Source organism: Jaculus jaculus, chromosome 12 (genome assembly GCF_020740685.1).
Source record: "Jaculus jaculus isolate mJacJac1 chromosome 12, mJacJac1.mat.Y.cur, whole genome shotgun sequence".
Taxonomy (NCBI): domain Eukaryota; kingdom Metazoa; phylum Chordata; class Mammalia; order Rodentia; family Dipodidae; genus Jaculus; species Jaculus jaculus.
In genome coordinates, this window is record NC_059113.1 from 14,861,730 (window position 1) to 14,888,369 (window position 26,640).

At 38.2% G+C, this 26,640-nt stretch overlaps 1 protein-coding gene across 1 annotated transcript in view; it reads left to right on the top strand.

Annotated features, from left to right (window-relative positions):
* Nucleotides 1–10,756: 10,756 nt before the first annotated feature.
* Adamdec1 (ADAM like decysin 1) overlaps nucleotides 10,757–26,640 on the top strand; it is an 89,390-nt gene continuing 73,506 nt past the window's right edge. The window contains exons 1-7 of the mRNA XM_004665816.2: nucleotides 10,757–10,868; nucleotides 15,993–16,096; nucleotides 19,700–19,776; nucleotides 22,069–22,147; nucleotides 23,509–23,585; nucleotides 25,502–25,694; nucleotides 26,539–26,610. Coding sequence (XP_004665873.2) covers nucleotides 10,817–10,868; nucleotides 15,993–16,096; nucleotides 19,700–19,776; nucleotides 22,069–22,147; nucleotides 23,509–23,585; nucleotides 25,502–25,694; nucleotides 26,539–26,610 — 654 coding nt within the window. The 5' untranslated portion in view covers nucleotides 10,757–10,816. The remainder of the gene's footprint in view (nucleotides 10,869–15,992; nucleotides 16,097–19,699; nucleotides 19,777–22,068; nucleotides 22,148–23,508; nucleotides 23,586–25,501; nucleotides 25,695–26,538; nucleotides 26,611–26,640) is intronic.

The following is a 26,640-nucleotide window of genomic DNA, read 5'->3' on the forward strand; positions in this document are numbered from 1 at the left end:
TCTCCGTGGTAACTTGTCATCTGCTGTGGTATTGCGTTCCCCTTTTACTATGGCCCAGGGATGCCAGCCACAGACCAATGCATGCAAGTTTAAATGTTTACAGATATAGGGGTAATAACTGTTACATTTTTGTTCACTTTGACGGGATACAACATCAAAGGTTACTTCTCTCTAGGCAGTGCTTCATTCACAGTGAGAAATAGGTTGAAAATCCTACACGTGCATTAATTCTTCTGAGTTCTCTAGATGCCAAGAGGATAGATTGAAATATGCGCCGTGTAAATGAACAAATATGTACCAATGAACCATGCAGTGGTAAGCACTACGGGGTAGTGAAAGGTCGTGAAATATGTTCGTTGTGATCCATTACGATGCCACAGGACTTTAGTACGCTGTGCCAACATAGTGCCACCATTCTATAGTATTGCTACAGCTTATGCTGGGCAACGTAGACCACAGGCTGTTCTAAGAGCCCGAATCAGCTGAATCACTCATGGAGCTTCCTCAGTAGATTAATGAGATACATATCACTTTTAAGCACCATGAGGAAGCTGAGGCAGAGCCAAGGGATACAACTGTATCTCCTATACAATGTAGCCACAGTTAGAGATATCCATGCAAAGGTCCCTGATGTCGAACACAATTTGCCAAACACTCTATGAGTATTGGAGATAGGAACTAGTGTAGAGATCCTTAAAGCAGGGACAGCCAGGGTGGGCTTGAATCACCAGAGAATGTGTCTGGTATCGTGACAGGCACAACAGTGTCTTTTAAGTGCAACATGAACTCATAAAAGCAGTATTGAGTGAGACAATGTCAAGTTCCTCCTTTTTTCTTCCTGACCGCTCTTCCACAGGGCGCCTTCCATTGCAGGACGGTGAGGGCGGGGGCGTCGGTGGAGACGAAGAACCGGAACTCTTGGTCAGAGCTTGAGCTTCCTATCTATTCCACTTTCTCAAAGATAACCTTCTGTCTCGTGGATTCGCTGATTTCAAAGAAAACACAAAACATTAAACAGGAAGCACGGTGGACTGGAGTCAAATATGAGAAAATGGCTTTTAAGAATCAAATTAGATTCGCTTCCTCCATTTTCCGTAAGGCTTTACATAAATCTCAGATAGCTCCCCCACCCCCCTTCCTTGATATGAGCTGACACGTCTCCTTAAAGTGATGAAGACCGACCAGCGTGGGAGGCGCAGTGCAAATTCAAATGAACAGTCCTCGTCCAGCTGGTTCAGTGCTCATCTTTGCCGTGGATGCTGAAGCCACGACGTTTTTGACCTGAGCAGTCCCAGAAGTCACAGAAGGCGATCCTTGGACCTTGCCAGATGATTCTCAAAGTGTTAGTCAACTTCCTGTAACGCTGCTTGGTCTTTCTTTATCCTCCAGAGGCCAGATGGCCTTACATTTGGTTTTTAATTTCCAACTGGCGGCTTTCTCGGGAAGGCTTAAAGGTCAGGCTTTTGCTTTATTCCAGCTCTTACGAGTCGTGTCCTTTTACAGAGTTCTGTAGCACTACCCAGACAAGGAGCTGCAATGATGCAGGAAAATGAGAACCACTGAGTCAAGGAGAAAGGGGGGGGGGGTTCACAAAGTGACGTGAAGAATTGGCAAAGCGAGAAAATCATTCTAATGGAAAACACTTCCAAAGCAAGGCACTTTAGCCAAATTGGACTTATAGACCAAAAGTTTGAGTGAAATCGAGGCCTCCCAACCCTGGCTGAGCTTTTAACTCACTTGGGGAGCTTTAAACACATATGGAAGACTGGGCTTCCCTTCACCCCCAGCCTGGACTGTCTGATTTAGTTGATGTGCTGTGACATCTGGCCATTGGAATTTTTTAGTAGCTCTCCAGACAAATCAAATATGAGGTCAGGAGTGAGAAATACTGGCCTCAACTGTCTCAACTGTTCATGTGAAATAAATAGATAAAGTAATCAGACTACCCTTTATTTGTGTTTTCTTTTTCCCCGTGAAAGTGCAGCTTAATTGATCATTCAGTTCCAGTAAATGATGTGGTTAGATGTTGTTAAATACACAAACACAGTAAAACTCTAAGCTGACTCGGGTCTTTAGGTCAATTCAGGGGGTTTGGTAACATGCTATTGCTCAAATTCTCCATGTTGGGATACTGGTTTCAGTAATAATCACTGGTCTTTAATAAAAATAGGATTGCACAGTTTGTTCTTCTAAAATTAGCCATGAGCCAAAACTTTCAACGGCAGAACAGATACAAATCTATTACCCACTGCCCCATCATCCATTTCCTCTTGAAGGCCTGCGTGGTAACACGTGGGAATTGAAACAGGCTGGTGTGGAGTTAGATGCAGCTCCAGCTAGCCTTCCCCAGGGAGAATGTCATTCATAGTCCTTGGGCCAGGTGTGGGTGAAGACCCTGGGGAGTCAGCATGTCAGCTATTAGCTACGCAGTTGAGAGACACTGGTAGGTAGGATTGTTTCTGTATATGTAGCATGATGAGGAAAGAGTTGAGGTCTTATGCCTCAAAATGTCAAGCATTTCTTTTAATAACTTTATTACTCACATTTGCTAGTAAGATTATATCATTTAATTTAATGTATTTTTAGGATTTGTTAAGTGTCATTTTTGATTTTCTTTTGAAATATTTATTTAGTTGCAAGGAAAGATAGGGAGAGGGAGAGAGAGACAGAAAACATGGGCATGTCAGGGCTTCTAGCCACTGCAAATAAACTCCAGATGCATGCACCACTTTGTGCATCTGGCTTTATGTTGGCACTGGGCAACCAAACCTGGTCCTTAGGCTTTGCAGGCAAGCACCTTAACTGCTGAACCATCTCTCCATCCCAATAAATTTTGATTTTCTTAATGTTATTGCTTAGTAAGGAGTATGACCTATTCATTTTATTTCATCAAAAGTCTCTAGCACATTCCCCATGGGTAGTAGATAACCAGGGAACATTCACCAAATTCACAGAAGCATTATTCAGTGTTTGAGGTAGAGTGGGGAAAACTCCTCATCCAATTGAACTGTAGGAGGAACAACTGCTACCAGAGCACAGAGATTGCAGAAATCAGTTATTGTATACTTATACATTATTTCTACACTCAAACATAGCAATGGCATCTTCAGCAAGGGACCAGGTACAAGAAGGCATAGTTTTACTCTATGTTACCACCATGTATTTCCTTTATGCCTTCTTTTTCCTTTGTGGTTGGCAAGCCTTAAATTTGATTTATTTACTTATTGGCATATGTGGGTATGTCCAGTGTGTATGGTGTGGCTTGTGTGGTGTGTGCAGTTCAGGTGATGTGGTGTGTCTAGATGTATATAGTCTATGCACATGTGTGTGCAAATGAGTACGCTCCCCCATACACATGTGAAGAGACCAGAAGAGAATGCTGCATGTCCTCTTCAATGACGCATTAGCATTGATTCTTTGAGACAGAGGCTCTTACTTTACCAGGAGCTTTCAATTCTGTTCAGACTGGCTCCTCAGAGCCCCAGTGATGCTCCCGTCTCTGCCTCCCAAAGGACTCAGGTTACAGATGGGCATGGCCAAACCCAGCTGCTTACATGGGTGCCAGGGATCAAACTTGGGCCCTCTCAGGCCCTCATGCTTACATAGTAGGTACTCTTGCCTCCTGAGCCATCTCCACAGCTCTGCTACATTTGTTTCTTTGTGCATTCTGGCAGTTCTTTCAGAAATATCCTGCAATTAGTTCACTTGGGGAACATTAGTGATTTTACTCTGTGCTCATAACTACTAATAGCAGCAATGAATTAACAAATGCAGACACTGATTCAGAGCAAGCGTAGCTCCAGGGACTCACTTCCTGCCAGAAATATGACAAGAGAGCTGTCAAGAGAGTTCCTAAATGAGGTGTAGACCTTAGAGATCTGTCTGACCCAAGGACCCTGGACATGCTACAAGACTTAGGAAAACTAACTTCCAACTTTGTGAACTTCTGCATGCAGTTTCCAAATTACTACTGTGAAATATCTTTATGAAATTCTTGCCTTCAATACTGTCTTGCAACTGGATTATTTTAGAATTTTGTGGTTTGATGGTTGGTTTCAAATTGCCTTTTCGTCAGCTTATTTGATGCTGGCTATAGTGACTTCATTCAAGGTATGGGCCTGACTTGAAAATCCAGTTTCTTGCCTTTAGTGTCAACATATGGTATGCTCAGGGAATGCCCAGTCAAGAAGCAGGTAGCCTGTGTTCACTGGGGAAATTGGATTCACATTGGAGTATTCAATACACTTGCTGAACATGAATGAGCTGCCAGGAGTTTCTCCTTATATCAGGAGAGTATGAAATTGAAAGCATGTTATAAGCAACCTTAGACAGTGAAGGGTTTTATTTTTTAAATAACATTGCATGTATGTATGTGTACACATGACAAGGACCCTTACCTCTGCACATAAATGCCAGTAGCTTATCATACTATTTGCATCAGGCATATATGGGCCGCTAGAGATTAGAACCCAGGTAGACAGGCTTTGCAAGCATCTTTATTTGCTGAGCCATCTTCCAGGCCCGTGCAGATGTTTTAATCTTAATTTTAATATGTCTCGTAGCATTAACAATGGAATGTCTAATATTCGCCTTCTTAGATTTATACATGATACCTTCTCTTACCAGAAATGATATAAAGGGGGAAAGAAATTTATAAAAAAACTAAAGAAATGAAGTGATAAGTGATTGGACTTGTCTATGATTTTCATGATCCCTTCTAGGCTATTCAAAGAGAGTGAGTTTAGAATTCATTATCAATCATGTACCCCATAAACATAGATCAAATTAAATAAAGATCTGCCAGCAATAAAACTTTTTAATTGCATATGGCTGTATAAACCTTAGGGTTCATATAATGTAAAATCATCTATAGAAATATTATACAATTTTGATCAGTTCATGAAATACATTAATTCTTTCTCAGACATCTTAGGGCCAGGAGAGATGTTTTGTTTTATCTTCGTAGCATTTCAGGAAGGTAACGCTTGCACGCACATAAATGCACACACATACAAACATATGGAGATACAGATTTTTAGAAAGAAGCAGAAAAAAGTAATGCTAACACAAGTTTGTCATCACCTTGATAGTGAGAATTGAGTGTCTTTTTTAAAGAAAATCTTAACTGCAGCTCCTTGTTTACTCTGGCAACTTAACAAAGGTTCATCAAAAAGTCAACTTGATCTCACCCGCTGCTGCTTAGTACTACCAGTCTCTTGAGACCCAGCCTCAGCAACTCTTCTGCAGACACTCATGTGCAGAAAGGTAAATTTAAAGTCACATTATCTAGGCTGTATTTATTTACAAAAGAGAAGTCCAAAACAAAGGGAGGTTGGGTGAACTGTTCCAGGTCATACAGCAGCTCTGCGCTCAAATCAAAACTTTAGGTAAAAATTGATTCCCACCTTCATGAATTCTCACTGTAGTGAATTTCTCAAGCCATGAACATTACTGAGTCCTGCTTAGGAAGGTAATGTTCTAGAAAATGGGTGGAATGACCCAGGACCAGTGCCCTGGCCTGCTAGGTATCCCTGGCACAGGAAGTGGAAGTGGGAGGCTTGCTGGAGGTGAGCCTGCACTCTGTCCTGGCTGGTTGGTTTGAGGGGGTGATGGTGGCAATTGCAGCACAGCTGAAGCAGCCTTGTGCTTTCATGCTGTCAGAACATACCTCTGGTACCAGCTATCCGTGTGTGTTCCAGAAAACTGAGCTGGAAATGATCTACAAATGCATGACTTTGTACACAAAGTACTCACTTTTCATGGGTGTGGGACAAAGCCCACAACTTTCCTCTGATTTTTTTTTAAGGGTTTTTTATGAACCAACAAGAGTTCAATATCACCAAGCCAGGCTTTATAGTTACAGTGAATCCTATTATAAAACTCAAGCTGATACTGTCATCTTCGATATGTTTGTATTATTTGTAAGATCTTTTTCTTCACTAAGGATACCCTATTTCCAAAACACCCTCTCATTTCAGATTCTTATTGTTCTGGTGGATTTTTTTTTTCTTTCTGCTCAAAACCTTGAACTTCCTGAAGCATCCAAGGCATCCATGTATCTGTTTTCCAGAGTTGAGCTAGAGGTTTGGATGCAGATGAATTGCTTCCTGAATTGGTAATGATAAGACATCCTTAACAGGCCTTGGCTATTTTCCTATCGTATTTGCAAGGAGAAGAGAGCGAGAGTGTGTATGGATGTGTCAAGGCCTCTTGCCACTGCAAAGGAACTCCAGACACATGTGGCACTTTGTGCATCTGGTTTTAAGACAGTACTGCCAGCAGGCTTTTCAAATAAGAACCTTTAACCACTAAACGATCTCCCTGGGGAGTTCCTTTTCTTTAAACCAAATTTTTACATTCCAAGTGAAAACAGTCATCTTTTTGTATTTACACAGCATGGAATTGTTTTCTGTGCAAACATTAGTTGCCAAGAATGTGTTTGCCATACTGCCCTCAGTAGCTGAGTGGTGGCCTGACTTGGGGTAGGTTGATGGCTGTTGTAGCTCAAGCATTCTAGTATCAGGTAAAAGAGTCACTCCAATGGGCAACAGAGAAAGATGCTGCCTGTACAGAAGTGGAGCCTCCAGCAAGGAGGGCACCCTGTTCATAGAGACAGTGCATGATAAAACAGTGGAGTCACCTCCAGTAAGGAGGGCACCCTGCTCATGGAGATATATTCTTGCACTTCTCATTATGGGGTCAATGTCTCCTTGTTAGGAAAGTCTACCTGGAGCAAAAGATTTATCAATCATTTAAAGTACATTAAATTATGTGTAATACAAGATTGATGGCAGATGTCTGACCCGTTGGGTAAATAAGTTTGCCTTAAAATAATCTTGATGATAGAGGGCTTGAGAGATAAGTGGTACAGCACTTCTAGAGAAATGTCAATAGAATCTCCAACATGGGCATGGAAACTTCTGCTAGCCATTTGTATATATTTGAAAATCATGGTGACAAAAAGTTAGGAATATCTTGACAGGCTTAAAATATTTAATGTGGATTAAGTAATAGTATATTATTATATAAAATATAAACTGGAAGAAGCTATACTAAACTTTTAAAGAGTAATTGTTTAAAAAGACTTTACTAAAATATATTTTAATTGTTATTCCCATATATATTATTTCTGAAATAAATTTTAATAAGGTAGGAAATGGTGATATTGCAAAGATAACTGAACAAGCTAGGCAAGGGTTAGAGGGAGACTTATTTTTAAATATACAGTATTTCATTCCATGTGCATATATTATTTATTAAAGAACTATTTCATGAAACAAGGATGCTTAATTTTCTCAGTGGAAAAGAGAAAGATACACTGTTTATGAAACAATCTTTACCCCCAGCTCTTCTAAATCCTCTAATCTTCCACTCTGGAATTCTGAAATCAGTCAGCCAACCACCCAACCAACACTTCTTCCTCCCCCCTCTCTCCCTGTCTTTCTCTCTCCCTCTCTTCCTCCCTCCCTCACTTCCTTCTTTCCTTTGTTCTTTCTCCTCTGTATCCTGTTTTCCCTCCATTCCTTCCTTACTCCCTCCCTTCCTTCCTTTCTTTCCTGTCCTCTTCCCCCACATCTCTTTCTCAAAGTTCTAACATGGTCTATCTGTGGTAAGCAGGCAGTGCGACTGAAGAAAGTAAGCTATTTGTTTTTCAGCTTAGTAAATATGTTTTTTAAAAAGAAAGCCAAGTGATTTTGCTATCACCTTCCAAGTACTGTATTTGCACAAGGCTTTATTTGCTGTGCAATTTTTCACTTTGTGATCCGTTCGTAACTCCTCAGGCCTTGGGTTACAAAGCTAATAACTGGGCTCTGTTGCGTTTGGTCCTTGAAGCTGGGAACAGATTCTCCTCTAACCTATAACATCTCAGTTAAATAGCAGCCCTCATCAGAAATGCTCTGGGTGTGAGCACGTGGATTTGCACCAGCTGAGGTTTTGTCAAGTGGACCAGGCTTGGCAAACATAGGTACCTAGAGTGAGAGTAGACACTGTCCATCCACAGAGCTGTGGTACTTCCACTTTTTCTTGGGCCCTCCCTTCCCCAGTTTTGTGGCAGGAAGAATACAGCCGAGGCCCGTGTCTCGATGCTGTTGGTAAGTGGTACCAAGAGACCGGGTTAGCTTACGCACAAGTTACCCTGCCCACTCTTCTCCCGTAGAAGTCATGCTCTGGTCATACAACTATCCTCACCAGCTCCTGTTCACTCCTGAGTGTCCAAATTCAGTTTTAGGCCATGTACAGAATTGCTCATCTCGATCACATATTCCCACAGGAACCAGGACTACCGCCCTCTTTGATGCAGAGTTCTGTTGCCACCACCCTGGTTGTTCACGGTTCCCAGTGCAATGGGTGGTGGCATCTCCACTGGCTGTGAGTCTATGCGACGACAGCAATGATCAGCTTCCCCTGTTCAGTGTGCAGAGCCATGTTTTAGCCCACCCCCGCAGCCCTTTCCTCACTAACTGGATAAACGACACAAATAAGAAGGCAAGGTACAGAGAACGCTTGTGCGATTCTTCTGACCCTTGTGAATGGCTACAAGACATGAAAGAGTTATGGTGAGGCCTCCTGATGCTTCACTCCTAACCCAATTTTGGTCAGAGTTTCAGAAAAGGTCTCTTATTCATCTAAAGTGATTACTCCAAGTAATTTTTTTTTAAATAGTTTAAAGCTCTAAACAAGACAAATATTCAGAGATCACAGCGCGATCATGTTTATTCAATGATAGCCAATCTTTGAGTCTTGGGGAAATGGCCATAATTGAGTCATTTCTTTCCCCTTCATCCTCCTGCTCTCAGCCTTCCTTCTCCTTCACTCTGAGGAGGGAGGGGCCAGATACTACAAGTATAAGGTGCTTAGACGTTGCTGTGGCTTGAATGTGAAATATCGCCCCATAGCTCATGTTTGCACACAGTCCCTGACTTGTGGCCTTGCTTTGGGAGGTTGTAGAACGTTCAGGACATGGAACTCTAGGGGTGGCCTTTTGAGGGTTATAACCCAGCCCCACTTCCGTGCCTGGGCTTTCTGTTTCCTGTTTTACCTTGATGTGAACCATGCCATAAGCTTTTGCTGCCTCTTCTAGGCATCATGCATTTCCCTCCGTGATGGGCTGTGCATACTCTGAACTACTCCCTGGAGTTGCTCTGTTAGGAACTTTGTCACAGCAACAAGAGAAGTAACTAATATACTGTGAACACCCTCCTCACCAGTCTTTTATGTCTCTCTCTTGGAATTTCTCTTTATTTATTATTATTATTTTGGGGGTTTTTCAAGGTAGCATCTCACTCTGGCCCAAGCTGACCTGGAATTAACTATGTAGTCTCAGGGTGGCCTTGAACTCATGACGATTCTCCTACCTCTGCCTCCCAAATGCTGGGATTAAAGGTGTGTGCTACCACACCCAGCTCCAGGAATTTCTCTTTTGAGACGGACTCCAGAAAGGGGGAAAGGGGGCGAAATAATATCAGACCTTACTGCAGATACTCTGCTCTGTACAGGATGCTCAAAGCAACGCTAATGTAGCATTTCAGGCCAGGATTTTGGAATACGTAGTCCATACCCATATTTTCTTTCTCTAGTTGCTTTTAACTGAATCCCATGAAGGTGTGCTCTGTAATCCATACAGTGATGGATGATTTTAGTGGACTGGCTATGGAGTTTGTAGTAACAAATTATCCTCAGAGTGATCTCTGTCCCATAGGAATCTTATCAGTAGAAATAAGACTGTTTGGACAAGCCAGCTCTGCAGTTGAGAGATATTAAACTGTGTGACTAAGCATTCAGACTATAGCTAGATCAAATTTCACCTCTGCTACTTTCTGCATGAGTAACTAGAGCAGGTAGCTTAGTCTTCCTACTGGGTACAGTTAAGAAAGTGGAATCTTAATCTTTTGAAACCTTTTATGTTTCTAAACTCAGTTTTTTTTTTTTTTTCATATGCCAAATGAGAGCAAGTGATATTTCTAAAACATAGATGTTTATTTAGGACTAAGTTAGCAAGCATAGTGGATTTGGGAGATCATCTGAAATTAAATTATCGGATCAACTAATACTAGTTATTTTGTTATGTAGTGTGATTTCAGAGAATGGCCAGTTTGCATCATTAAGTCTTCTGCCCCTACCTCCTCCTGGTCATCAGTTAGGACATGAGCACTGGGGATATGGAAATCCTTTCATCTGCGTTGTCACAGATTCTTATTTCAGGATAGCTCAAGCTCCCTGGGGGCATCATTATACGAGGAGTGGAGACTGACTATTTTACATGACAGTACGGTTAAAAATTTCTCGACTGAACAACGTGTGAATATGAGAAAAGAGTGACATTCTCAGTAACTTTGCATTGACATAGCTAAAATTTTAATGTGCAAATACAATTTTAAATTTGCACATCATATACAACTCATACATATGCAACATATACACATACATTGTAGATTATGTGCCTATATGTGATAGACAGACAAGTGGAACATGTATCAAGTTACCTCAAGGCAATCACCTCCTTGTGACCTGTTGAGTTATAACAATCCACACGCTACTTTCGAATAGGGATCCTAAAGAAGAAAGAGGAGGACACAATAGCTTATGACACAAGAAAACTTACAGCCAGCCCAGGGGCAGCTGGGACTTCCGCTTCCGCTGCCATTGTGGTAGGACCACAGTGCCCAAGTTGTGCAACACCTTCGGTAAACACTTGCTGAAGCGTACACAATGAAGCAGGGAGTTTCTTTCTGCCTCACTTCAGAGGAGGCAGGAGCAGAGGCAGGTGTCTGGGTGTGAGCGAGGCAGGCTCTGGTCCTGCTCCTGGAGTCACAGCATGTTACAAGGGAGTCTTCTGGTAGTGTCTTTCCTCTTATCTCCAGTTCCAGGTAGGTGTTAACTCCTTATTGGGCTCTGTTCAATTAATTCATCCCAGGACCAGATGCAGTTAATTAGCTCCAGGTATTTTTATTGCATCAAATGTTTTGACCAGATATCCCCCTTCCTAACCAAATTTGCCAAGTTGTGCTGGTTTTAGTCCATTTTTATTTATTTTGAGGCTCTGATTGATGTGCAGGGTCCATGTCCAAGGGAACAGCCACAGGTTTTCTTGAACCAACATTTACATGTCAGATTTGACAGATTTAGAAATAAAAGAGATGATTTCATACAGTATAACATAAAGAATGAATATGATCTTGGGTCAAAAAGCAGAATTTATCAAAATTCTTCTTGTCATATGCCGAAAAAGTAGCAGATTTGACTGGTTGTGGCTATGGAAAATATCTGCTAGCATTTTGGAAACCATATTGGTAGTAAGGAATATAACTAGTTAGTAACAAACAGTGGCCAACCATATAGACCATTGTGATATAACTTGATAGAGAAATGTTTCAGGTCAATGTAGGTTAATAATTCAATTCCTTTTGCTGGTGATAATCAATCATTTAAGAATTTAGAAATAGAGGAAAACTACTTCCTGGTAACATGCTACATCAAGCTTGTTTGTCCATTTCATACATTCTTAAAGATATTTTGGATGAATGAGATGTGGTAACATAATTCTTGAACTCATTTCTATTTCCAGGTCTTGATCCCACACATTGGATGATAAATATTTTCTTGGGTCTTAGAATGTTTGCTGGGATCTGGGAATGAACAAATTAGTGAAAGAGTTATGGGGGTGAAACTGGGATAGTCTTCTAGTCTGATCACCCACTCAGTTATGTCACTGATGACAGTTCATCATTTACTTTTCAGACTTGTAAATATTTTATTTAATATTATTATAGAATTGATGCTAGTCCCTCAATTTATTTCATAAAAATGACTTAACATTTTTATTTTTGAGTCAAAGTTGACCAGAATCTCCCCCCAACAACTTTTCTAAAAACATTGTATTCTAGAACTCATGGGGAGTATAAGAATGGTCTGCATTCTAGCTTTTTCCAAGATCATGAAGGTCAGGTTGGATCCAATGGCAGTCTCATGCATAACACTGGGTCCCATGCACACTCTAGTCTTTAGGGAAATTGGGCACCCAAACGGCTTTTGCTCCCCAAACACTGTATTTACAGCATATATCTATGGGGTATAGTGCCCTGAAAGTCATGCCTAAAAGTGTGACATCATTCCAAGTGTGCAGTAGTAGGAGCAGAGGCTCTGAAGTTGCTCTTGTGAGAAAAAGCCTCTTATCTTGAATGGGCAGTTGCCCTCCCTTTTTCCCTCCAGCATATATTTTCAATGGTATCTCTTTGGTCACTGAAGTACCCCTGCTATTATTCCCACAAGGGTTTGTTTTCCAATCATAATGTAAGGAAAGCAGTTTTTCTTTTCTCAATTCTTTTCTTGTTTCTCTGCCCCCATTAGCAATACCATAGATATGTACCTCTCCATCAGTAGCGTTTGACCCATCACTACAGAAAATTTATAAAATAAGGTCTGATGCTTATAATGAGCCTCATGATCTCTTGAGGAAAATGACACAGGATTTCAGTATAGGAAAAAAAAATATTCAAAAGGATATGACAAGTGTTTTGTAGGGAGGAAATAAATCTGTGTGCCCAAAAAGGAGAAACATTTATGGTATTTTTTAAGGTGTGTATTCAGGTGATATAGTGATTAAAAAAATAAAATAACTAGTTAGTTTTGCATTTCTAAAGTAACTGTGAAAACAATCAAATTATAATGCATAATTCACACTCAATGACCAGAATAATAAACTTAATTTGTATGTGAACTTTCCCTGCTTAAAGTTTGCACTTATTTTTTTAATTTTTTATTTTTGTTCATTTTTATTTATTTATTTGAAAGTGACAGAGAAAGAGGGAGAGAAAGAGACAGATAGAGAGGGAATGGGCGCGCCAGGGCTTCCAGCCACTGCAAACAAACTTCAGACGCGTGCGCCCCCTTGTGCATCTGGCTAATGTGGGTCCTAGGGAAACAAGCCTCGAACCGGGGTCCTTAGGCTACACAGGCCAGCGCTTAACCGCTAAGCCATCTCTTCAGCCCATTTGCACTTATTTTTACTACAAAAAGCTTAGAAGCTCAAGAGACTTGGAGGGGATACTGCAAACTTTAACTCAAGGCTTAATGCCACATTTGGAAGGGCAATAATGTAAACAACTTTTAACAGATCTGAAACAAAATGAATATGTCAATATTAAGTACAAATATTCTAACTTCCAAAATGGATACAAATATAGTAAAAATGGAATAGAATCAGGCCTAGTGGTGCATGCCTTTAATCCTAGCACTCAGGAGGCAGAGCTAGCCTGATCATTGTGAATTCAAGGTCATTCTGAGACTACAGAATGAATTCCACATCAGTCTGGGCTAGAGCCTTGAAAAACGAATGGAAAAAATATCGAACAGAAAACCAGATGAGGGTCTGTTATATAAGTTCTGTTCATGAGCTTTGATATCTAAAATGAATGGGCAGTATGTATGATATATTATATAAAGATATTTTCAAATGAAACCAAAATACAATTTTCTTTGTCTTGATCCAGTTTTGGTATTCAAGACTAATCCTACAATGAGTTCTGTGGGAGACAGAAAGCAAGCATTAAAATAAATCAGTGGAAACATATTGTGTTACACCATGGATTTGTATAATCCCTGGATGGCAGTTAGCTCTGTTTGTTCCACAGGCTTCCAAATAATTAACTTGAAATTGTTCACCTGGGAGGAGGCTGGCCTGCCTCTCTCAAACCCAAGGCTGAGTGAGCTAAATAATAGTTAGGTATCTTCCATCCCTATGTGACTTATGTAAGTGGTTATATCTCAGATCTCATTATTTCAGGGGCCGGAAAATAAGAGCCTTTTAAGAGAAATTCAATATTCTGAATCCATATATAAGTGGAAAACTTCTGGTTTGATGAAACATTTGGATTCAAAGACTAACTGGTAGGGTGGAAATGAGCATAAACAACCATGGAAACTGGTGCTGGGTACATTGACGTCATCTGATCTGAATGAGGAGTGTGTAGTATAACTTTCTGTGTTGATATAAAGGGTCACTTGGGCGGGTGATTGTTATTATTTTATAACTGAAAGAAAACTCAGCCTGACATTTCCTGTTCAATCACATGTGTTATGTTTGGAAACCATCAATTTGGCATTTTAAAATAAGTTGCTAAGATTGCATCCTCATAATCATCAGTGAAATATGGCTTCATGACTCAATGTCAATGGTACTAATTGTGCTTATTAGACCCCGTAATGCACTGGGTGGCATGTTGGCACTTTATGGCAAGCTTGTTTTCTATCACAAAATTAAAGGAGGCAGTAGGGAATTGTGTCAACACCATCAGTTAACTTATAGCAAGAGTGCTTTTCTTAGTTCTGGTCATAATGAAAACTTGACTGGGAGGAAATAATGATGTTTGTTTTAAACATTTGTTTGGCCTAAAATATTTATAATTTATATTATATTTATATAATTTATGTTATATATAATTATATTATATATAATATATTTTGTATATTATATATAATTATATTATATTATATATAATTTACATTATCTTCTCCAAAATTTAAATTCAATATAGATTAAATAAATAGTTTCTATTAAACTCAATAAAGACAAAAGGTGCAGAATAACACCTGCATGCCAGTGAGAAGAGGATAAGGGGGGAACTTTGTTACACAGGCATAGTGGCACTTATTTTTAAGTCCAGCACTCAGGTGGTGAAGGTCAGAGGATACCCTGTCTGAGGTCAGCCTGGGGTGCCAAGTGGTAACCTGTTTAATAATAGCTTTTTAAAAAAGACTTTATAATGTTGTTCTTAAAGCATCACAATAAGATGTGGTATATTTTTCATTACTGATTAGAATGTGTCCAAATGATCATGGCATCCTTAAAGGCTTTTAGAGGGTTCCTTGTTTATTTGCACAAAATTGTGGACTACTTGAATTCGTCTTAGAGAGCATTTAACCTGCCCTCTCTTTTCTAACTATTGAAAATCCAAAACTCAGGGCTGGAGTGATGGCTTAGCTATTAAGGCGTTTGGCTGCAAAGCCTAAAGAACCAGGTTCAATTCTCCAGGTCCCATGTAAGCCAGATGCACAAGGTGGCACATGCATTTAGAGTTTGTTTGCAGTGGATAGATGCCCTGGAATGCCCATTATCTCTCTCTCTCTCTCTCTCTCTCTCTCTCTCTCCATCCCTTCCTCACTCTGTCTCAAATAAATAAAAATAAAAACTTAAAAAAATTCTCAAATCCAAAATTAACATATTCTAATATAAGTAACATGGCTTTGCAGGTGTTTGAACTTTTGAGAGAAAATTCTAAGCAACTAAAAGGAAATCTGTCTTATTGTCTCAATGTGCCATTTCTGCCTCACAATAACTGCAAGCTCAAATCAGTCCTTGCCCTGCTCTGTGATTCTCTTTATTCTCTGCTTCTAATTTTCATTTCATTCATAATTGTGTATATGAAAGTGAAAGTGTATTAATAATGCTCATCCCAGGTCCTTTTGTGATCCTAGTATTGGATTTTTTTTTTTTACTGTGACTTAGTTTCAAATATTATTAACAAGAAACCCAAGTAAACATATAAACTCAAATCAGAAATGGTGTGTATTGATTATTTCTTTTTTATAACAGTGATTCTACTCTGTTCTTAGAGGACTGATGAGTTTCTGGGAGGGTTAGGTTAGTTTCTGCTTACCTTTCATTTCTTTTGTTCTTAGTAAGCCATTGCACAGATCCAAGACAGCAAGGACAAATGGAAAAACTAAAAAAGAAAGATTTTCAGCAAGCAGAGGAACACTGGGAAACATGTCATTGAGAAACATTTGAAGGGGCAGGTTAAAGATTTGAAAGGAAGAGCAAGTTTCTAATGCCAACTGTCTCACCTGGCGTCAGGACTGGAAGCTCAGACATAAACCACTTCAAGCCTTCATGTAGCATTACCCACTGGGAGGCAATGTGATGGCCACCAGTGCTGATTTCCTTTCTGTGGCTAAGTCTGTTCTTTTTTTTTTTTTTTCCTTTTCTTCTTCAGTAAGCACTATGAAAGAATGCCCCACAGTAAAGAATTATCAAGTGGTTTATCCCATAAGACTTCATCCATTACATAAAAGAGAGGCCGAAGAGCCAGAACAGCAGGTACAGTATATGAGCCTTCAGCCAATCCTGATTTGCTGTGTGTGTGCACATTCATATGTCAGGTATAAATGAAGTGTTGGGTGGACTTGATGAAAGTCCAGCTACCATGCTTTGGAGTTAGATGAAAAAAGAATGATAATATGTGTCTGTTTTTTTTTTTAACATTTTATTCTTCACTATAATTTAACGTTCTACTATTAGTTTCATTTTACAAAATCATAGTTTTGAGAAGTAAAATGAAATCCCTTGTAAAATAGTATGAAATTTAATATTTTTTGATAATTTGTGCTATATACTTCCAAAGATTAGATAAATTTATTTTTTTGTATTATTTATCATTTGTGTCTCTATTATCTCTGCATTATCATCTATTCATGATCATAGAGCTATAGTTATTAAAATAGAAGAAAATAATAACATGTTGCAAGGGAATTACATTTGCATTCTAAAAACATTATTTATGTGTGTGTTTGTGTGGACATGTGCATGCACATGCACCAGTTTCTCATGCTGCTGCAAATAAATGCCCATCTGGCTTTACATGAGTGGCTTGGAATTGAACCCAGGTTGGAAGGTTGTGCAAACAGACGCCTATGACCACTGAATCGTCTCCTCAGCCCCTATACTTGCATTTAACCTGAAATTTATATTAAATTAAATTCTATATAATTCTTACAACTTAATGAATAACACATCCTCAGTCAACAGTCATACAACAAACTTTTAAGTGGTTGCAAAAGGGAAGTTAAAAGTTGGGATTAATGGTGCACACATGTAATTTCAGGGAACTGGGCTAGAGGATTGAGATTTTCAGGCCAACTTGAAGTACTTAGGGAGTTCCAGGTCAACCTGGGACACAAAGTGAGACACTATTACAGAACAAGAAATAATGTCCATTCGCAGCAATGTTGTGCACTGAAGCCTTTCACTGGGGTAGAGCAAAATACAGATAAATGAGACAGAACTGGTGAGAGAGACATTGTAAAATGTAACTCAGCAGAAGTGTCCTCCTCTACTGGCTAGAGGGTCTCGTTGCATTTCTTCCAGGGCAAATATGATGGCAGAAGGCTAAATAGAGCCAATTTCTCAAAACAGCCTTATCAAAAAATATATTCCACTTACTTGGATATAATCCAAATGTACTGGACTCTTCCTCAATGTATCTTTCCTCAAATATTTTCTTGAAGTCTCAAAAGACTGTCAGATAATTGCTTTATTCACTGAACTGAGAAAAACTTACACCAAGTTAAAGTGATTTATCAGCTATAAAGTGATTTCCTCAGACATATAAAAACAAATTCAAGCTTTCATTGGAAAACATCCTTTGATATAAAATCATAGACTGTCTATGGTGATGGTAAATATTAATTTTTGGAATGATTGTGTAGAGGGGCGTGGTTGGTGTTTGAGGGGGTGTATTCCTTGTCCAGTTCACCACAAGGCTGAGTAGCTTCAGATGACATCTCTCTTCATGATCTACAGTTAAACTGTGTATGGGATCTGGATTTACAAAACGAATTTGTGTTTACATTCTAGCACTGACAATTTTGCTTGTGTACATTAATACAGAAATTAGAAATAACTTTTGACATTAAAATGGAGGCAAAATGGTAGTACTTATATTACATGGATACTTGGAGATAGATTTAATGTTTGAAAAGTGAAGTCAGAAGCAAACATTAACTCCATGTTCAAGGTTATTCTTAGTGGCCCCTATGGAATGAATTGTGTTAAACTTCCTTATGGTTAATTTTCAAAGGTTCCTGTGGCTTCTGTGGCATGCCTTTTTTTTTTTTTTGCACTTCTGCATCTTAACATAAAATGTTAGTCTACCTTGGTATTCTTTTTTATTTTCTTAATAAGGTCTGTTTCTGCTTCCATGCTTTTTCTATCTTTTTTTATTAGTTTTGTACTCAGTGAATACAGTCAGGGTGATACCAATTTTAGCCTCCTCCCTATCCTCCCCCCTCCACAGAGACCCTCCTGGTTGGGAAATATGGGTTGTGCATTGTGGAGTTAGCCATCAGTTATGGGTTGAAGGCAATGTATCTATGTATTATGACCCAACGTGAGGCTCTGACATTCTTTCCACCCCATCTTCCACAAATTTCCATGAGCCATGTTGGGTTCATTTTACGTCTGCTTCAGTAATGAAGTCTTGGGAGCCTCTGTGTCTCTGGATATATGGTTAAGTAGGAATTTATTATTCTCTGTGTCTATCTCCTTCACTGTTGTGCTGGTACCAGGTTCACCAAGAAAGCAGCACTCTTGCTTATTTCCCCAATTACTCTTAGTTTCAGTTGGGCCCTTTTTGAGGTGTGATGGGCTGGTTCTCTCCTTAGGAACTTCATCTATCTGAAAAAGAGAAGCAAATTCTCCAACAAAGAGTAAAGTTAGCATCAGATAAATGGGGTAACCATTGCTTTTTTTTTTTTTTTTTTAGAGAGAGAGAGAGAGAATTTAATAGTTACAGGCCCTCTTGTAGCCCACAATTGGTGGGAGCTTGATAATGGAGAGTGGGCTCATTTTTGGATATGATTCTGACTTGTTTCCCAGTTCTAGGTATGGTTTCTGTTTTACTGAGCAGATCAGTTAGCCAAATCAAGAGCAATTAGTTTCCCACCATGGTTGTGCACCACTATTGCAATTGTGTGAGCATCACGTCAGGTTGTTTGCTGCTGTGTATACTAAACCACGAGTTGCTTGGACAGATATTTCTTGATACTTAAAATGTTTAGACTTGAAGAACAGCTCATACTTTTCTTGGTGAACCCAATGTGGTATCTTCATGTGTATGCTAACAAATCTCATTCCTGAAGTCATACTGCACTTATGGTCAGTATTATACAATTTTGTTCCTGATTTAAAGATATCAACTTCATATATGTAGGAATGGTGACCACACATTTAAATGCATACATGTATGTGTCTGTGAGTGTGAATGCAGTCTTCCTTTCTGGTTTAAAGCTGTCTAGGTCCAGCTTAAAAAGGTATTTTTTATATTCTTGACCTGAACCTACCACTTCTTGCCCTCATCTCCTAACCCTATCCTGGATATAATTCTGTCCTGGGATACAAATATTTATTTCCAGAAATACCTGTTGATTCAAACTAAACTTTAAACAGCAATATCAATTTTATATTTTATTTTATTTATTTTTATGTGTTTGTGTATGTGTGTGCATGTGCACATACCTATAGAAGCCAGAAGACAACTTTAGATGTCATTCCTTAGGTTCCACCCACTTGTTTTTTGAGACAGCCTCTCACTGACCTGGAACTCACCAGCTATCTCAGCAGATTGATCAATTCTGTGTTTATAAGGGTGTATATCAGATAAGAGTCTGGAAATGTTTCACAGCAGTGCACTCCTTGTTTTACATATGTAATTCTTTGGGTTCAAACCACAGCACAAAACAAGTAAACAAACAAAAACCTCTCATCAAATTTGTCTATTATATTGGCAAACTATTTGATCTGCAATGAAGGGTAAACTTTTGGTATCATGTAGTCTATTATTAAAGAAAGAAAATGTTACTCAATAAGGATTAAGAATAAATTAATTCTTTTTAATTATCAGTAAATATTTGTGCATTTTTGCAGGGACCATTTGAAACTGAACTAAAGTATAAAATGACAATTAATGGAAAAGTTGCAATACTTTACTTGAAAAAGAACAAGTAAGTATTTTGATCTTAGATAAGTGTGGAAAGTGTGATAAATGATGCTGTTATTGCTTATAGATCTTGGAAAATTTGGCTCATTGATTTTTGTTCTTGTATGATCCAAGGAAACATTGACTATTTTGTTCTCCTAAAGTAGTAGAATGCATTAAGCAAAAATGAGTTTATGAGCATCCAAGACCTTACAAATAAGCACAGTTAGTATACATTCACATATTTCATTTATTCCATATAATGATGGGAGGAGTAGTTCTAGGGCATTTTGTTATAACTCTTTTTTGCTTGAGTCAGAGCATAGCCATGGCTGGCCTAGAATTTATGGTGTATTCCACAGTGGCCTTGAATTTGTGGTAGTCCTCCTGTCTCAGCATTATTGAATGCTATGATTACAAATGTGAGCAATATTCCCTATGTAATTTTTAAAATTTCCTTTATCTTACTACAAATGTTTATTCAAAGATTGAAAGACAATATATTAAAACATTTTGCAACATAAGAAACAAGACTATATTTGTGTGTGTGCGCATACCTACCTACACCTACACTTATTCTTATATCTATACAAGTATGTATGTCAGGTAAAATTATCGGGCAAAATGAAAATCCAGCGCTGACATCAGGACAAGCTCTTTCCTTTCCCAGCGTGAGTGTTCCCACAAAGCTCTTCACTGCCCTGTCCATCTCTGTCATACACAATGTTGTCCCTTGGTTCCATCACTTTTTCATTGCTCAAGCTGAACATGTTCCTTCCCATATTTCTCACCCAGATCTTGCTCAAACTGTAATTACACTACATAAAAGTAATGTTTCCCACATCTGTATTTTACTATTCTCTACAAGTCAGTGAGGTTTTATTTCTTTCCAATACATATTGTCATATTTAGCACATCCACAAAGAAATCACAATGAACAGAAGTCTGGAAACAGTGTGGTATAACAAAAACAGTATAGACATTGGATTTGGACCAATCTAGATAGGACTTTTCACATTTCCTATATCTATTCTCACCTGACAATAGGACAAACATATATATTTCTTTTTTTAAAAGATTTTACTTTTATTTGTTGATTAATTAGAGAGAGGGAGAGAGAGAGAGAGAGAGAGAGAGAGAGAGAAAGTGGGCATGTCAGGGCCTCTAGCCACTGCAAACAAACTCCAGACACATGTGCCCCCTTGTGCATCTGGCTAATGTGGTACCTAGAGAACAGAACCAGGGTCCATAGGCTTTGCAGGCATGTGCCTTAACTGATAAGCCATATCTCCAGCCCAAACATATATATTTCGCAGGCTCATTGGATTGGAAACTAATAACATGATGCATATTACATTGCAAACACAGTGCCTCCTAGAGAGGGCATTGCATGCACATTCATGCATGCATGCATATATGCACACACACACATTTCCATGCACACATTTCTTCTTTTATTCTTACACTTCCTCTCTAAAATAAAACACTAGACTCATTATTATTGACCACAGCCAAGATATGGAGTAAACCGAGGTGTCTGTCAATGAGTGAATGGATAGATTGTGGGATCTTTGTACCCACATATAAGGTGGCATACTATTTACACTTAATGAAAAGCCTATCATTTAGCATGCATTGTCCTGGATGACATCATTCTTAGTGAAATGAACCAGTCACAGAAAAATAAACATGCACCAGATAATCCCACTTATGTATGGGATTTAAAAGAATCAAACTCATAGAAAAAAAAAAGAACTGGGAAATGTGAGTCATAGCAGGCAAAGTTTCAGTAAGAGCAGAAACAAATTCTTAATTCCTTCAGTACAGAATAATGATTATAGGAAATAATATATTTTAAATTTGAACTTTGGTAACAGAACAGATCATATGCATTCTCACCATACATACACCCACATATGCAAAAAAGGTGAGGGGTATGTTAATTTTATTTACATATGCTAATAATTTCAAATTGTATACACACACACACACACACACACACACACACATATATATGTTCAATACATAAAATAGGAAGCCTTAATCATCTCATCTCTCTCTCTCTCTCCACAACCTTCAGAACCATACAGTCATTGCTTGATAACATTGTCTCACACTTCTAAGGAATGTCCCTGCCCCACTCAGCCTCACCATTTTAAACAACCACCTCATGCTTCGACATGTCTTAGAGTAAGAAGAAGCAGGAAATCAACTGATGAGTGAAAAGTTGTCTGCACACCCAGGGAAATATCTTACTTTGTTTGCTGGACTGTATAATTTACATGAGTAACCACATCCTTTCTTTTTCTTTCTTTAGCAATCTCCTTTCACCAGGCTATACAGAAACATATTATAATTCCTCTGGAAAGGAAATCACTACAAGCCCACAAATCATGGTATACAGATTCTTCTAGATTCCTTGGTAATGGGGTGTGTCCTGTGGACATAATATAGATTCAGGCAAATAGGAGTGAAACTGCATGATAGCCTTGGTCCTTTTATTTCCAACAGCAGCAATTGCTTAATTGACCTCTGAGCATTATTAAATTTTGCTAAAATAAAGGCATTCGCTAACAAGTGCCTTAAACTTAAAAAAAAAATCTTATTTATTTGTTAGGAGAAAGAGAGAGAGGGAGAGGAGAGAAGGAGAGAAAATGAGGATGAAGAAAAGGTGAGGAGGAGGAAGAGAAATAGGCGTGATGCCAGGGCTTCTTACCACTTCTCTAGCCTTTGTGGGAAGTGAGCAGAAGGACCATGCGTTTTATTTGGACTTGTTTTTTGCCGAGTAGATCATTCGTGTGAGGACTTAAAATGCTTAGCATTCTTAGTCAATTCAGATCACTTTCCTGAAAAGCATGATCTGTGACTCCAAACTACATCCTCAATACCAGTTGTATGATTCTGTGTTTCATTAAGTAATTCTACTCTTAATCTCAGATGCTGATGGGGTCTTTAACAGTATGCAGCAGGGCCTGCTCTTTGGAGATTCTTTCTCCACTGACTTCAAGCCTCGTTACATGTGCCGACTCTATGTAGGTCCCACATAGAGAGTGGTGTCATGGAACATCCACATGGGAGAATGCTGGCTTTGCACCTTGCTCCATGGCACACAGGCTCATTTTTTTCATCTTGCGCAACACTTTGGAAAATAGGCAAAACAGACTGTTAAAAACAAAAAAAAAAAACATTGTTGTTAAAAAGTCTGGTAATTCTGATTTGGAAAAACAACACTAATGAGAAATCAGTCATTAATGGGAAAGAAGGAAAGTCAAATGTTTTTGATCAGGTTTTAAACTTGCATAACTAAATATATATCTTGTAAATGGTATGCAACTCTTTCTTGCTGTTTCTACAGCACTAAAATGGAGTTAGTACTTTATAAACATTTTAGATTGTTAACATTCACAGTTGTAATAATTAGAAAGCTTTTATTTGATTTATATTTTTTGTTGTTTGTTTTTTTTGTTTTTTTGAGGTAAGGTCTCACTGTAGCTCAGGCTGACCTGGAATTCACTATGTAGTCTCAGGGTGGCCTCGAACTCATGATGATACTCCTACCTCGGCCTCCGAGTGCTGGGATTAAAGGCATGCGCCACCACACCCAGCTGATGAATTTTTAAACATGTCTAAGTATGGCCCCACAGGAAATATTTTGAAAGCATTATATATCCCCTTTTAGAAATTCAAATTCAGATTTATTAAGAATTATAAGTAGTGTGACTAATCGTCTTTACAACCGCCATTCCCTTTCATTTAGGATGACTGCTATTACCAAGGACACATCATCAATGAGAGAGTTTCTGATGCTAGCATCAGCACGTGTAGAGGTCTGCGGTAAGCTTTTGTGGATGTTTAGATGTACTGATGATTGTATTGTGTGTGTGTGTTTCACAGATCTGAAGATCCTTCATTATAATTAGCTATACTATAGTCAAGGGCCACAACTTAAAATTTTAAATAAATGCTATTCATATTTAGGGCATATAAGTTACATATCTGAATTTCTTTTGTTTGTTTTAAAAATGAATTTGTTTGAGACTTAGTTTTAGATTTTAGATTCAGAATCTTTAGGAAATGGGGACTCTTTACATCCTCTCTCCCCTCTGAATTCTACATAGCTTCTTTTCTTTATGAACATGGCAACTACTTCCTTCTGTCTATTAATGACTCCTCATGTGTCTTTCTGGAGTTCTGTATCTCATGCAATGTCCACAATTTATTAAGTAATTTCCTTTGCTTTATTTTCAGTTGGAAACCTTAAAGAATCTCATTCTCAATTTGCTATAAACCAAGATAATTATTGTCTCACAAATCTCATATTTTTCAGTGATCTTCAGCATAGTCAATGTGATAAATTCTTCATTCTTGGTGGTCTTCTTGCCTCAACCATCAGTTTTAGTTTCTTCTCAAACCCCATTGAGTATAGATTCTAATTATTTCCTGAGTTTGTTTTCTGCTCTCTGTCTCTACTGCAACATTATATTCCAAAACCTATGTTCTTTTAAAAATATATTTGAAGTAAACCATTCACCATAGATGTCTTTTAATTCTACAAATAATAATTTATTGTCTCTATTATACACTCTTGCATTTTTTCTTTAGACTAATTATCTATTTCAATTATATACACTGTGTATTTACTACATACATACATACATACATACATACATACATATATATATATTCTTTGATTTTTTGACATTCATTTTTCACACTTGAATGCAAAATCTATGAAAGAAAAGAATATCACTCGTTTATAGCCTGCTTTTAGCCCAAGCTTAATTAATAATAACTAATGCTTAATTAGCCATTAAGTTAATTAATAAATCATTGATTTCTTATTCATTATTGGCTGAATATTTGATTAATTAATAAATAGTTCCAAATTAATAATTATGATGTGAAGTAATCTTAATTTGATGGAGGTATAGATAAATAAAAAGTCAAAATAACTTTCAGGACTTATCAATTGCAAGCAAGGTAGTAAACTCCAGGAAAAAAAATTAACAATCAGTCATTAATTGGGAAGACTAGATGTAAGGTGTCCCATGAATCTTTACTTAACACAATTGAGAAGTTCATAATATCTAATGATAAGATGCTTCACATATTTTATTTTTAGTCCTTATTATTATTAGTTCTAATTTATGGAGTGAGAAACTGAGGATAAACTCATTTAAATAATATTTCTATGGCTTCACGAATAATCAGAGATAGATGTTGGATTTTTATCCTTTAACTTTAAAGTGTCTGTCATTTTCATGGTATGTGGAGAGTGAAAAAAGTATGAAAATAAGAAGAACACTGGGTTTAGTCAAGAAATCTTTCTTCTAGAATCAAAAATAATGTGGTTGGACTTGATAGATAGCTTAGTGGTTAAGGCACTTACCTGCAAAGCTTAAGGACCCATATTTGACTCCCCAGATCCCATGTAAGCCAGACACACAGGCAATCCATGTTCAAGTTTGCACATGCACACAAGGTGGCATACACATTTGGAGTTCCATTACAGGGGCTGGAGGCCCTGGCATGTCAATTCTCTCTCTCTCTCTCCCTTTCTCTCTCTCCCTCTCTCTTTCTCTTACCCCTAAAATGAGAACAAGAAAACATAATTTGGTCCCTTATTCTATACCCGTAAAATTACTCTGTTTTGGCATTGGCTAGAAAGTCCATGAGGTCTCTTTAGGGACCATGTCTACACAACCCTGAAGAGCAATTGGTGATGAAGCCTAAATTCTCTTGTTCCTCAGGGGCTACTTTAGTCAAGGAGAAGAAAAGTACTTCATTGAACCTCTGAGTGCCACAAGTCAGGATGAGCAGGAACATGCTGTCTTCAAGGATGACCCCAGCGAAGATCAGGCTAACAGCAGCTGTGGGGTGAATGACACGCTGTGGTCACATGGGCCACATCAGAATATGGTCCCACCTGCCACCAGACTGGTCGTATGTATAAGTTCAATCTGTTACTTGTGATTCTGTTGTGTATCCTGCCCTGGGTTCTAAACTTAAGCAGTGAATGTGACTTAACATTTGTTCATCATTGTTGAAATTAGATTATAGACAGTAATGAAGCATTGATGTGTACTGATGATTCACTCAAAAATTTACCAATCAACTATCATCAGGAAGGGTTAAAGAGCAGCCTGAAACATAACATATGCCCTCTAGGAGCAAGCAACACTAAAATGTTTTCTGCAGTTTAAAACAATGCACACAAATGTGAACCCTGGTTTTTCTTTTGAGATTGAATGTGAGCTGTCTTCATGAATGTATTCAACACATTTTAAGGATGTTAAGGGCTTCCAGATAGTAGTTGGCAAAATAGGCACAGGATTCTTTTTTGCAACTATGCCTAAGGAGAGGAAGGCAGAATAAATTAATGATAGCTTTGAGCATTGGGCTCTTGTTAAGGAGAAAGTATCAACCAGAATAAGAATTAAAAGACTGAGAAATACTGGAAACATGTTGAAGTCAAAGTTTATTTCATGGCAAGATAGAGTGAAAATTCTACTATCCAGAAAAATCTGAAGACTGATTTCATATCATCTGTTAATTACCTATGAAGTAATTTATTTGAAAACTAAAAGGGTTGTACTAGCATATTACTAATGTCCTTTCTTGTATCATTCTGAGCCTTGAATGTACATAAGCCTAGCTATTTTGATAGGTTAAAATGGTAATATTTTATTCCCAGACATCATCCAACCTCTTTTAAAATCACATAAGTCAAACAGAAGAAATATTAACAGAGAAATATATTGTCTTAATACTTGTCCTTATATTTCAGAAGTTGGATGGTGGTGAAGTTCACAAACCCAAGAAATACATAGAATATTATGTGGTCCTGGATAATGGTGAAGTAAGTATATCAGCTAAATGTATCCTTTTA